Source organism: Coregonus clupeaformis, unplaced genomic scaffold, assembly GCF_020615455.1.
Source record: "Coregonus clupeaformis isolate EN_2021a unplaced genomic scaffold, ASM2061545v1 scaf0061, whole genome shotgun sequence".
Classification (NCBI taxonomy): Eukaryota; Metazoa; Chordata; class Actinopteri; order Salmoniformes; family Salmonidae; genus Coregonus; species Coregonus clupeaformis.
Window position 1 is genome coordinate 87,394 of NW_025533516.1, and position 14,898 is coordinate 102,291.

Sequence of the window (14,898 nt, forward strand, 5' to 3'; positions counted from 1 at the left end):
CACCATCCAAAGTGTAATTAATAACTTCACCATGCACAAAGGGATATTCAACGTCTGCATAAAAAAAAAAATACATCTACCAATAGGTGTCCTTCTTTTCAAAGCATTGGAAAACCTCCCTGGCCTTTGTGGTTGAATCTGTGTTTGAAATTCACTGCTCGACTGAGGGACCTTACAGGTAATTGTATGTGTGGGATACAGAGATGAGGTAGTCATTCAAACGTCATGTTAAACACTATTATTGCACACAGAGTGAGTCCATGCAACTTATGTGACTTGTTAAGCACATTTTTACTCCTGAACTTATTTAGGCTTGCCATAACAAATGGGGTTGAATACGTATTGACTGAAGACATTTCAGCTGTTATTTATTAATTTGTAAAGATATAATTCCACTTTGACATTATGGGGTATTGTGTGTAGGCCAGTGACAACAAAAACTCAATTTAATCCATTTTAAATTCAGGCTGTAACGCAACAAAATGTGAAAAAAGTCAAGGGGTGTGAATTCTTTCTGAAGCCACTGTATATAATAATAATAATAATAATAATAATAATACGTTTTATAATATTATAATTATTATAATAAACTTTAGAAAACACATTTAGCCCATTTGTATTGCACAATGTTTAGTAAATTTTTCATAGTGGACATGCATATTACACCGTACATATTGCCTGTACGTTTTGTCGCAGTAAAAGGGGGGTCCATTCTATACAGGAGCACTACTACTTTCCAAATCTACAGTTTACACCCAGAGGAGTGTCACTGCTCATTTTGCAGCCCTTAAAGAGAGGTCAATCAGCTTAAATCTAATATTATTTTCATATTGGACCACAGGAGGTTGGTGGCACCTTAATTGGGGAGGACGGGCTGTTGGGAATGACTGGAGTGGAATAGGTGGAATGGCATCAAATACACCAAACACATGGTTTCCATGTGTTTGATGCCATTCCAGTTGCTCTGTTCCAGCCATTATTATGAGCCATCCTCCCCTCAGCAGCTTCCACATTTAGGCTTGAAAACATTAACAAATAAATCACATAATATCTCATATAAATACTTTAAATTATTCTGTGTATGATAAGATGCATACAATATATCGATAATGATGCATATGTTCCATCATTTTCGCCCTAATTATTAATTTACAAAGTATACATGACGGGATTCTTATTCTGAAGGATTCCAAAAATCCGTAACCCGGAAGTACTTAGTTATTCTTGCCTGTTTCACAGCGTTGTCTTAGTTATTATTGCCTGCTTCACAGCGTTGTCTCGAGCTCATGGTACCTAAGAGAACGCTAAATAAACAACCAAACTGAGTTTTTCCTGTGACAACTGACACACTTGCAAAGGACGGCTTTTCTTTTCAAAGGGAACATATAAGTGGAACTACCTTCTCTCGTTGACACTGCTGTTTTGGGGGAAATACCCAGCATTTTTAAAGGTGTTTTCTTCTGGCCTTTCACTGTTTACACACCGTGCTCCAGACGCAACGTTCTAGCACACTACATAAACTTCAACACCGTTGCGAACTGCTCGGTCCACCTCGTACAAATGTGACCTAGCAACACCAGTAAAGCACTAACGGAGCTGACATTTCTAGGTTACGGTAGTAACCACCACCCTGTGAGGATCTGATCTGGTTAGCTGCAGTTGTTTCGAGCGACACGAGGAACGCGTGTTTATGTGACTTTGTTGCAATAACTTTCTTACCTCAACAGGACTTCATCCTGAATTATGGATTATTAACTGTTGACATAGATATTCAAAAGTGTATCTAGCTAATCAGCTATACAGCTGAATTGGGCACAAAACAACATTGATACATTATCGATTATCGATGTTATTAATCGATAATTAAGGGCTGCATCAATTGCTAGTATTGAATTCAGCAATTAGGTTTTGAATAGTTTTATAGTCTCTCCATTGTCATATAATTAAACGGAGATGGAGGGTCGGGATGACAAAGGGAATAAAGAGAGTAATCTCTCGAAGACAGATATTCAAAGGTTTGCCCTCTGGTACATCGGCTGGTCCTCCTTGGACAAGCGGACTACCCTGCCTATGCTGCCGTGGTTGGTGGCGGAGATCCGGAAGAAAACTGAGAAGAACGAGTCGGGACGCGAGACTTGTTCCGTCCAGGCCAGGGAAGTTCAGCTGGTGCTCACGCCGCCGTTCATTCGATGTGTCCCCGCCAACAATGTCACCAACTCATCCGTCTTCATCTTCGAGCATAAAGCGCAGTTCATCTCACGTTTTATCCACAACAGTAATGACCTCACATATTTCGCCTACCTTATCCGGAGCCAGCCCGACAACCCGGAGTCGGAGATGGCATGCCATGTCTTCAGGACAAACGACCCCAACCAGGTAGGCTGTTATACATAGCGGCGGGAAGTAGGGGTGCTCCAGCACCCCCAAATAAATCACCCCTAAACATCTTCCCGCGGCCATGTTGTTATATCGTTTACGCACAGATGTCACTGTCAGAACTACAGTACATCCAAACAGATTGCCATCATGCTGGCTTTACAGGTACACTCAAGTTTTACTAATGTCAATTGCGCCGCAATGATGACCTATTATTTCATTTGCAAGAATGTGGAGGTATGGTCCCATATTCGCCTAATTCATTAACCATTATAAATGGGTCAAGTACAGTTGCCACATTGTTGCACCAGCTACTGGTAAGCATAAGCCCTAAAACAATGGTCAACCTTTGGAGAACTCAGAACTTTACTACAGTGGTCCTCTGTCTCTGTGTAGTAGGCCTAGTGATAAAATGGTGTACAAAGGGTATCTGGTATTTGGAAAGATTCCTCAAACACACTCTTTCGAGTCGGTATTAAGTATTTAGGTCATTGTGGTGTTGTGATAGAATTTGCCCAATAATGGACTAAAGGAGCCTAACATTACTCCTTATAGTCCAAGGACCTTACACGTTCTGTTTAAAGGCGAAGTGAATCGATTCTCAGTTGCTAAACTCTGCTAGAAACATAACCCCTCTACTTTCATATCACATGAAAATAATTTCACAAATGCAAAATACACATTTATTGTGCAATGTTTTAACATAGTTGCAGCTGGCAGTATTTTCAGTCACAACACGTTTGTGGAGTCAGTCTTCTATTTACACACAGGTATTCGGAGACACAGATAGCTAATTAGCACAGGTAGTCCACTCTGTCTTCTTTCTGTTTTCTGTAAACAAGTGGTGTAACATGGAAATGTGGCCGTGTGGGAACTGTGTAGCCCTATAAAGGTGTGTATCAATTTAACCTTCAGTTTAAATTTTTTTTATTTCTTACTGATATGAAAGATATTGTCCTTATGCTTCCAAAACCGTACCACAAGCGATGCGTGTTAATGTTCAGACAGAGCGTCGGTGCTTTTAACAAAACTCCCCCATACAGAAGACGCCTTCGTCCAATGACTCTTATGTGTAATGTAATGTAACTGAGAGTCATGACCAAGGGCTAGGATAGAATAGGCAACCTGGATTTAAATATAGGCTAAAATAATCCAGATCAGGGCTGTATCCATATGATTCAGGGGATTCATAGGCCCAATATTGAATCGGCAGCTTTATATGCAATGGTCAGTACATCCTGAGTATTGCCTCATCGCCTGTTACTTGTAGTTCAGGCAGGGTAGCAGCATTGACTAGAATAATCACTTTCCTCATCATCATCTGCTCTTTGTGACAAGTGTTTGGTTTAATGTCCAACTTGCATAGGTCTAGCCCACTTGTCAAACTCATTCCACCGAGGGCGGCGTGTCTGTGGGTTTTCACTCCACCCTTGTACTTGATTGATCACTAATTAGTAAGGAACTCCCCTCACCTGGTTGTCTAGGTCTTAACCAAAAACCTGCAGACACTCACCCCTCAGTGGAATGAGTTTGACACCCCTGGTCTAGCCTATCCTAACCAAATGTGTACTGACCTGTGTGTGTGTGCCTCCCATACCCTGGCTTGTGCTTCATGTTTACACTTGAGTCACATGGTATGGGGTAGCCGGCCAAGAATTCTGAACTCCAAGATACCCGATGGTGCGGTGCGATGATTTTGGCGGAGTGTAGCCTACCTCCGACTACATCGAGTCGGTATCAGTCAATAGTGTAAAAATTTCCATTCTTTCATGCGTAACTTGTACCTTTGTTTGTCCTGTGTAGTTGCGTTCTTTTCTTTCTGTGCTGCAATCCGTTAGCCTCGAAAACCGTGCAGCATTTTAATGTTAGCTTGTGGGATCAGGTGGCTTTGCGAGGCTAGCAATCCATAGTTTTTGAGAAAAACTTCATTCTATGTGACCTCTGTCAAATTGCGCATGCAATGACGGGGCTGCTAACAAAGATCTCCCTTGGCGGAGGTTGCGTAAAATGCTATAGATTGCAGCACCCAAAGAAAAGATGCAGCACTAGGCAAGGCAACATGAGCAGCATGCCTCAGTTTAGCTTGCTAGCATTGTTGTTATGCAGGTTATACTGGCTCGGTAGAAACGTGCCAGATGGACCATGAGGAACGCACCTTCCCCCACACCGACTGGGCTGTGTTCCCCTGGCTAGCTACCTCTCTGCACTTATCAGATTGCCATTACCACACACACACACACACACAACTTTCCTTTCCTTTATAGGAATGATTGATCACTGTGTGTTTCTAAAGTGCTTTGTTTTGACACGTACTCCCAAGTTTGAAGTAGGCCTAAACCTGGAACGGCTAGGCCTATGCATGGTGTGTTGCTCACTGCATAGGAGTAGACATGCCCAGGCCCCAGTTACCTTAGATGAAAAAAAAGTGGAGTTATTTTAGGACACTCTGAATTTAACCGCTCCTTTGCAGGACAAAGAAGGACTAGGAGACACCAGAAGCACATTCTCAGAATATCTATTATTGGAGCTTGTTTTAGAACTGTCTTGTAGACAGATTTTGTCAAGCTTGAGGACTTGGGTTAACATTCTTCGTTATCTATCAGATTTAGACAAGTTAAGTGGATGTTCAACTGGTCATGGTGCGTTTCAGAAGAAAGAGCTCCCTGACAAAAGGATGATTCATGATGAACAATAGTGCAGAGCGAATATGCATAAATGTGGGGAGGCCTATGGTGCATTTTCTCTGGTTGTTGCGTTCTCTCTAATATGGTGCATCTATTCTCTCTAATTGTGTAATGTGTTAGCTTGATCATGTTAGATAGCTTTAGAGCAGTTTTGATTTGGTAGCCTAATTGAATGTTAGCTAGATTAGTGCCTTTTTAGTCTTAACACTCAAATCATCTCATCTGACAGCACAGATTGAATTTAGAGTTAGTGCGTATGTGTATTCAGTGTCTTAGATAGTCAAAAAGTTCATAAAATGACATGAAGTAATAACTCAGTAATCTATAGACAACACTATATGCAACACAAATAGCACAACAATACAATATGCATGTAGAATATGCATGGATTATAGTTGCTATGACCCTTAACCTGCGGGTTGTCGGGCTGCCTCCGGATAAGGTAGGCGAAATATGTGAGGTCATTACTGTTGTGGATAAAACGTGAGATGAACTGCGCTTTATACTACTAACCTGGCTAACCTAGAGTCCAGTCAAGAGTTCTTGCAGCCGGCAGATTGGCACTGATTTACCCCTCTCTCATGCCAACCTGTGTCTGGGGAATTTTGTTAGGGTCACTGGGTGAATAAATAAAGAATGCCTGCGCATGGTGGCCCCATGTGCTATAATTAACCTTCTGCACCACCACTAATAGCTAAAATGTTGGAACAACAACTATTTCAGCCAAAACAGTGGCCTCATTTGAATATATAAAATGCATCCTTCTGTCCTACTTTGAGGTAGCTTAATCACGGATCTGACATGATTATTGACAGCAACACAGTGGAAGCCTTATCACACCTATCAAATCTAGTTAAATCTGGGATTTCTTCAAGGATGGGAAGAAGGAAGGAAGGATGCATTATAGAGTATTCAAACAGGGTCAAAATTAGGGTTGGGCAGTATCCAGATTTGCATACCATCATACTGTTTCTGTATCATACCGGGGTTTACAGTATTACCGGAAGTGCACACAAGGGGCGCCATTTCTTTTTTTTTGCCATTTCTTTTTTTTTGTACGCACAAAACAATTTCGGCAACATGAATCTTGATCCAGGAGGGGATTGATTCTTTACTGTAACCAATAAGCTTGATCTTGCCATTTAGCTACTTAGCTAGCAAGTTAGCAAACCAAATGCATAGCTGGAGCCCTGGGCTTGATATAATTTATTTGGCACAACTTAGATAGTTAAATGGATACTTTGGGATTTTCTCCAGTGTCAGATTAATTTGTGGAGACAATTTTTATGTCTCTGTACCCCGTATGAAGGAAGTTAGAGGGAGTTTCGTGGGCCAATGCTAACTAGCTACCCATAGACCTCCAGTCATTGCGTTAGCGCTAGTTAGCAATTGCACTAGCGCTAGTTAGCAACTTTCTTCAAACTGCACGCAGAGACATAAAAATGGCATCCATGAGTTCATCTGACTCTGGAGAAGTAGATAAAGGACAGCATTGTCAAAATCCCGAAATATCCCTTATAGTTATAAGCAGTGGCGTAGTATGTGCTCCCGCAGCCCCCGCAAAGCTGTATTGAAAATCATACCGTCGGTATGTCTAAATACCCCGGTATACGGTATATAAGTCATTCTACAGAAATGGTGGCTTTTTGACCAGCCAATTAAAACAATTAATAATTCCTTTTTTTTACTACTTTTTTTTTGTCAGATGATAGTTAACCCCTTAACAATGTAAATCAACATAAATTACAGCTTAATGTATTTAGATATTTTTTCTACATTAAATAAAAAATGTTTGTTGCCTTTTTGTCACTGGTGTAACCTATATGTCAATGACAATTCAGACTTTCCAGAATATAATTTGACTATTTAATTTGTGACGATAACACCAGTGACCAGTAACATCAATGACAAGTATTCAGACTATTCTATTAAAACCTTAAGGAACAGTAACACCAGTAAAGTTAACACCGGTGACATCTGCAGAAATATAGAATATCGAAGATGGCGGTCACAGTAGCTCAAACCACACTTCTTAAATTGTAAATAAATCACTTAATCATGTGATTTGATCAATTATTTTAGTCAAATTTCCTTTTCCCCCTTACTACAAACTATGTACACCAGTGAATAATCTTAAGGCTTCGCATGAAATTACCCAATTAATCATTAAGTTGCTAACATATTACATCATTAGACCGTAAAGGCAATCATACTACCAATTATCACCCTTTGGCGCTCAAATAGATTACGAATATTATGGACACGTTGGAACTGGTCGATATATGGAGGCTTAAAAACCCGGACCTTGTAAGATATACTTGTAAGAAGCTAAATCAAGCTAGTCGGATTGATTACTTTCTGATATCCTTTTCTATGGTACCAAAAGTGAAAAAAAGTACATATTGAGGACCGAATGCGGTCAGACCATCGGCTTATAGCCCTCCATGTAACTATGACAGACTTTCCACGAGGGCGGGGATATTGGAAATTTACTCAAGATTTTATTAACGGTCAGTAAATTAACGAAAACTAAGGAGTCTAACAGTTTTTTTTGCATAATACAGGTTCAGCGTATCCACTTATAGTATGGGATGCCTTTTAAGTGTGTCTTTATAGGCCATTCAATTAAATGTTCATAACAAAAAAACGGATTTGGTCAAGAGAGAAAATACTTCCAAGTTTTAATGTTCAATGCAGAAGTACAGTGAGATGCCTTTCTTGCAAACTCAAAACCCAACAATGCAATAATCACGAGAAATAATAAGAAATATGAAATACACAACTAAGTAAGTAAGCATACTATATACAGGAAATATTTTAAAAGTCAGTTCCAGTACCCTATTTACAGTGCATTTGGAAAATATTCAGTCCTCTTCCCTTTTTCCACATTTTGTTACGTTACAGCCTTATTCCAAAATTGATTAAATTGTTTTCCCCCCTCATCAATCTACACACAATACCCCATAATGACAAAGGGAAAACAGGTTTTTAGAAATTTAGGCAAATTTATTAAAAATACATAATATATACCTTATTTACATAAGTATTCAGACCCTTTGCTATGACACTCGAAATTGAGCTCAGGTGCATCCTGTTTCCATTGATCATCCTTGAGATGTTTACCACACCTGTGGTAAATTCAAATGATTGGACATGATTTGGAAAGGCACACACCTGTCTATATAAGGGCCCGCAGTTGACAGTGCATGTAAGAGCAAAAACCAAGCCATGAGGTTGAAGGAGTTGTCCTTTAGAGCTCCGAGACAGGATTGTGTCGAGGCACAGATCTGGGGAAGTGTACCAAAAAATGTCTGCAGCATTGAAGTTCCCCAAGAACACAGTGGAAGAATGGAAGAAGTTGCCTGGCCAAAACTGAGCAATCGGGGGAGAAGGGCCTTGGTCAGGGAGGTGACCAAGAACCCGATGGTCAGTCTGACAGAGCTCTAGAGTTCCTCTGTGGAGATGGGAGAACCTTCCAGAAGGACAACCATCTCTGCAGCACTCCACCAATCAAGCCTTTATGGTAGAGTGGCCAGACGGAAGGCACTCCTCAGTAAAAGGCACATGACGGCCTGCTTGGAGTTTGCCAAAAGGCACCTAACGGACTCTCAGACCATAAGAAACAAGATTATCTGGTCTGATGCAACGAAGATTGAACTCTTTGGCCTGAATGCCAAGCTTCACGTCTGGAGGAAACCTGCCACCATCCATACGGTGAAGCATTGTGTTGGCAGCATCATGCTGTGGGGATGTTTTTCAGCGGCAGGGACTGGGAGACTAGTCAGGATCGAGGGAAAGATGAACGGAGCAAAGTACAGAGAGTTCCTTAATGAAAACCTCCTCCAGAGCGCTCAGGACCTCAGACTAGGGCGAAGGTTAACCTTCCAACAGGACAATGACCCTAAGCACACAGCCAAGACAACGCAGGAGTGGCTTCGGGGCAAGTCTCTGAATGTCCTTGAGTGGCCCAGCCAGAGCCCAGACTTGAACCCGATCAAACATCTCTGGAGGGACCTGGAAATATCTGTGCAGCGATGCCCCCCATCCAACCTGACAGAGCTTGAGATGATCTGCAGAGAAGAATGGAAGAAACTCTCCAAATATAGGTGTGCCAAGCGTGTAGCGTCATAGCCAAAAAGACTCGAGGCTGTAATCACTGCCAAAGGTGCTTCAACAAAGTACTGAGTAAAGGGTCTGAATACTTATGTAAATTTGATATTTCTATTTTTAAATTTTTTTAAATTTTTAGTAAAATGTCTAAACACCTGTTTTTGCTTTGTCATGATAGGGTATTGTATGTAGATTGATGAGGGGGAAAAAAACGATTTAATCCATTTTAGAATAAGGCTGTAACAAAATATGGAAAAAGTCAAGGGATCTGAATACTTTCCAAATGTGCAGGGATACTGGAGGGATGGAGGTAGATACAGTGGGGAAAAAAAGTATTTAGTCAGCCACCAATTGTGCAAGTTCTCCCACTTAAAAAGATGAGAGAGGCCTGTAATTTTCATCATAGGTACACGTCAACTATGACAGACAAATTGAGGAAAAAAATTCCAGAAAATCACATTGTAGGATTTTTTATGAATTTATTTGCAAATTATGGTGGAAAATAAGTATTTGGTCACCTACAAACAAGCAAGATTTCTGGCTCTCACAGACCTGTAACTTCTTCTTTAAGAGGCTCCTCGGTCCTCCACTCGTTACCTGTATTAATGGCACCTGTTTGAACTTGTTATCAGTATAAAAGACACCTGTCCACAACCTCAAACAGTCACACTCCAAACTCCACTATGGCCAAGACCAAAGAGCTGACAAAGGACACCAGAAACAAAATTGTAGACCTGCACCAGGCTGGGAAGACTGAATCTGCAATAGGTAAGCAGCTTGGTTTGAAGAAATCAACTGTGGGAGCAATTATTAGGAAATGGAAGGCATACAAGACCACTGATAATCTCCCTCGATCTGGGGCTCCACGCAAGATCTCACCCCGTGGGGTCAAAATGATCACAAGACCGGTGAGCAAAAATCCCAGAACCACACGGGGGGACCTAGTGAATGACCTGCAGAGAGCTGGGACCAAAGTAACAAAGCCTACCATCAGTAACACACTACGCCGCCAGGGACTTAAATCCTGCAGTGCCAGACGTGTCCCCCTGCTTAAGCCAGTACATGTCCAGGCCCGTGCTAGAGTGCATTTGGATGATCCAGGAGAGGATTGGGAGAATGTCATATGGTCAGATGAAACCAAAATAGAACTTTTTGGTAAAAACTCAACTCGTCGTGTTTGGAGGACAAAGAATGCTGAGTTGCATCCAAAGAACACCATACCTACTGTGAAGCATGGGGGGTGGAAACATCATGCTTTGGGGCTGTTTTTCTGCAAAGGGACCAGGACGACTGATCCGTGTAAAGGAAAGAATGAATGGGGCCATGTATCGTGAGATTTTGAGTGAAAACCTCCTTCCATCAGCAAGGGCATTGAAGATGAAACGTGGCTGGGTCTTTCAGTATGACAATGATCCCAAACACACCGCCCGGGCAACGAAGGAGTGGCTTCGTAAGAAGCATTTCAAGGTCCTGGAATGGCCTAGCCAGTCTCCAGATCTCAACCCCATAGAAAATCTTTGGAGGGAGTTGAAAGTCTGTGTTGCCCAGCGACAGCCCCAAAACATCACTGCTCTAGAGGAGATCTGCATGGAGGAATGGGCCAAAATACCAGCAACAGTGTGTGAAAACCTTGTGAAGACTTACAGAAAACGTTTGACCTGTGTCATTGCCAACAAAGGGTATATAACAAAGTATTGAGAAACTTTTGTTATTGACCAAATACTTATTTTCCACCATAATTTGCAAATAAATTCATAAAAAATCCTACAATGTGATTTTCTGGATTTTTTTCCCTCATTTTGTCTGTCATAGTTGACGTGTACCTATGATGAAAATTACAGGCCTCTCTCATCTTTTTAAGTGGGAGAACTTGCACAATTGGTGGCTGACTAAATACTTTTTTCCCCCACTGTATGTACAGTTGAAGTCGGAAGTTTACATACACCTTAGCCAAATACATTTAAACTCAGTTTTTCACAATTCCTGACTTTTAATCCAAGTAAAAATTCCCTGTCTTAGGTCAGTTAGGATCACCACTTTATTTTAATGTGAAATGTCAGAATAATAGTAGAGAGAATGATTTATTTCAGCTTTTATTTCTTTCATCACAATCCCTGTGGGTCAGAAGTTTACATACACTCAATTAGTATTTGGTAGCGTTGCCTTTAAATTGTTTAACTTGGGTCAAACGTTTCGGGTAGCCTTCCACAGCTTCCCACAATAATTTGGGTGAATTTTGGCCCATTCCTCCTGACAGAGCTTGTGTAACTGAGTCAGGTTTGTAGGCCTCCTCGCTCGCACACGCTTTTTCAGTTCTGCCCACACATTTTCTATAGGATTGAGGTCAGGGCTTTGTGATGGCCACTCAAATACCTTTACTTTGTTGTACTTAAGCCATTTTGCCACAACTTTGGAAGTATGCTTGGGGTCATTGTCCATTTGGAAGACCCATTTGCGAACAAAATTGTACTTCCTGACTGATGTCTTGAAATGTTGCTTCAATATATCCACATAATTTTCCTTCCTCATGATGCCATCTATTTTGTGAAGTGCACCAGTCCCTCCTGCAGCAAAGCACCCCCACAGCATGATGCTGCCACCCCCGTTCTTCACGGTTGGGATGGTGTTCTTCGGCTTGCAAGCCACCCCCCTTTTCATCAAAACATATGGCCAAATAGTTATATTTTTGTTTAATCAGACCGGAGGACATTTCTCCAAAAACTATGATCTTTGTCCTCATGTGCAGTTGCAAACCGTAGTCTGGCTTTTTTATGGCAGTTTTGGAGCAGTGGCTTCTTCCTTGCTGAGCGGCCTTTCAGGTTATGTCGATATAGGACTCGTTTTACTGTGGACATAGATACTTTTGTACCTGTTTCCTCCAGCATCTTCACAAGGTCCTTTGCTGTTGTTCTGGGATTGATTTGCACTTTTCGCACCAAGGTGCTTTCTGTCTCCTAGAGATGAACGTGTCTCCTTTCTGAGCGATGTGATGGCTGTGTGTTCCTATGGTGTTTATACTTGCATACTATTGTTTGTACAGATGAGCGTTATACCTTCAGGCTCCCAAGGATGAACCAGACTTGTGGAGGTCTACAATTTTTTTCTGAGGTCTTGGCTGATTTCTTTTGATTTTCCCATGATGTCAAGCAAAGAGGCACTGAGTTTGAAGGTAGGCCTTGAAATACATCCACAGGTACACCTCCAATTGACTCAAATTATGTCAATTAGCCCATCAGAAGCTTCTAAAGCCAAGACATAATTTTCTGGAATTTTCCAAGCTGTTTAAAGGCACAGTCAACTTAGTGTATGTAAACTTCTGACCCACTGGAATTTTGATACAGTGAATTATAAGTGAAATAATCTGTCTGTAAACAGTTGTTGGAAATATTACTTGTGTCATGCACAAAGTAGATGTTCTAACCGACTTGCCAAAACTATAGTTTGTTACCAATACATTTTTGGAGTGGTTGAAAAATGAGTTTTAATGACTCCAACTTAAGAATGCCAAGAATGTGCAAAGCTGTCATAAAATAAACTTTTGTCTGGTACTGTATATAAAACATTTTGTGTGATGTAACTGTCCTACATATGTTTTATTAACAATAAAACACTTAAATTAAAACAAAAACATATTTTCTGTGTCATTATCTGACATTTTAAAGTGTTTTTCTTGGCGTTTAAGTAGGGCGACAGGAAAGCCACCATTTTTGTAGAATGACCATATACGGTATAGCCCCCCAAGCCTAGTCAAAGTATGTGTAGGCTCATTAAAGGAATGCTGCAGGATTTTGGCAATGAGAGTCGGATGAACTTGTGGATACCATTTTTTATCTCTCTGCATGCAGTTTGAAGGTTGTTGCTAACTAGCGTTAGCTCAATTTCTAACTAGTGTTAGGGCAATGACCGGAAGTCTGTGGTAACTGCTAGCATGCTAGTAGATACCATAAACTTACAGTCATTGCGCTGACGCTAGTTAGCATTGGCTCGCAAACTACTTCGAACTTACTTCATACTGGATGCAGAGACCTAAAAATGGTATCCATGAGTTAATCTGACTCTGGGGAAGTAGATAAAGGGCTTCATTGCCAAAATCCGAAGTATCCCTTTAAAGCTAATTTAAAGCATGTGGGAGTGGCATGTACCAAATTACAGGCTCTCTCTTTCTTTACTCAACATAGATCTATTATTGGCCCGGCAGCAACAGTGTGTTAATCAGGGATGTGCACACATCTCTTGTTCATTCTTGGACCACTGGGTGACCCTTAGCATGGAATCTACCTTCTGCTGTGTCCCTGTGTCTGTCCTGTCCTATTATTTTTCTGAGCCAGTCAACTCAAGGTCCCGGTGACACCTAGGCTGCCTAGTTTAGTCCACCAAGCCAAGTCAAATGTGAGGAGCGTGACTAAACCACTGAACCAGAATGGCTGAGTTCATCATAATGGGACTTAATGGATTGAAGGCCTAATCCTTACTTGAGAAAGGTAGGCTACATTTATTACAGACATTTTCACATTCTAAAATCATTAATTCATGATAATGGGAGATTTACGTGTCAAAGTAGAAGTTTGCATGTATCCCCAGTTAGGAAGGGAACTGCCTAGAATTGTGTTGCTCTTGCAAAGCAGTTGAGTTGCCTCCAACCTGGTAACAGTGTTGACATTGTAATTTGGACAGCATCAAACAGCTGACCAAGGTCACATATCTAATGTTCAGTGAATAGGCTTGCTAACATAATGACTAAACTGCCTTGTCATGTTTTACCTGTCAGTCTTCTCCATGTTTAAAATTATTGTTTTTAACCTTGTAGCTTTTATAACCACGTTGGACTCGTAGTTGACCAAAATCAAACCCGTCCTGTACTTATTATGATGGAAAACATAGCCTATTCAATCAGATTTTTGAAACTGTCTTATACTGTATACAGTGGATTCGGAAAGTATTCAGACCCCTTAACTTTTTCCAAATTTTGTTACGTTACAGCCTTATTCTAAAATGGATTAAAATGTTTTTTTTTCCCCTCATCAATCTACACCCAAAATACGCCATAATGACAAAGCATAAACAGTTTTATTTGTTTTGTTTGTTGGGGGGTTTACAGGTACAATATCAATTACAATTAATATATTCAGTGTATATAACATGTACCTGTGGGCTGCCACTCAAAAGAACAACAAAAGTAAGAAATGCATACAGAGAAATGATAATATTGATCAAAAATTATTTTGTAGTAGTCAAATTGGTATGTAAAGAAAAATAAGTAAAAGGGTGGGCCTACACCCCCAATTCCCCATACCATTCCCCCTAGCCAAACATGTCTCCCTCCAACCCCCTGCAGTTGGAACTTGGCCCCCTCAGTTGAAACCTTGGCCCAAGCAAGTATCTTCTTCTTATTGGTGTCCTTTAGTAGTGGTTTATTTGCAGCAATTAGATCCTGAAGGCCTGATTTCACACAGTCTCCTCTGAACAGTTGATGTTGGGTCTTCCTTTCCGTGGCGGTCCTCATGAGTCAGTTTCATCATAGCGCTTGATGGTTTTTGCGACTGCACTTGAAGAAACTTTCAAAGTTCTTGTAATGTTCAGTATTGACTGACCTTCATGTCTTAAAGTAATGATGGACTGTCGTTTCTCTTTGCTTATTTGAGCTGTTCTTTCCATAATATGGACTTGGTCTTTTACCAAATAGGGCTATATTCTGTATACCTCCCCTACCTTGTCACAACACAACTGA

General features: G+C 40.9%; 1 protein-coding gene across 1 annotated transcript in view; it reads left to right on the top strand.

The window, feature by feature from the left end:
• Positions 1-1,246: 1,246 nt before the first annotated feature.
• Positions 1,247-14,898, top strand: part of LOC121546305 (TBC1 domain family member 4-like) — a 154,233-nt gene continuing 140,581 nt past the window's right edge. The window contains exon 1 of the mRNA XM_045212896.1: positions 1,247-2,376. Within this exon, the coding sequence (XP_045068831.1) occupies positions 1,954-2,376 (423 nt within the window). The 5' untranslated portion in view covers positions 1,247-1,953. The remainder of the gene's footprint in view (positions 2,377-14,898) is intronic.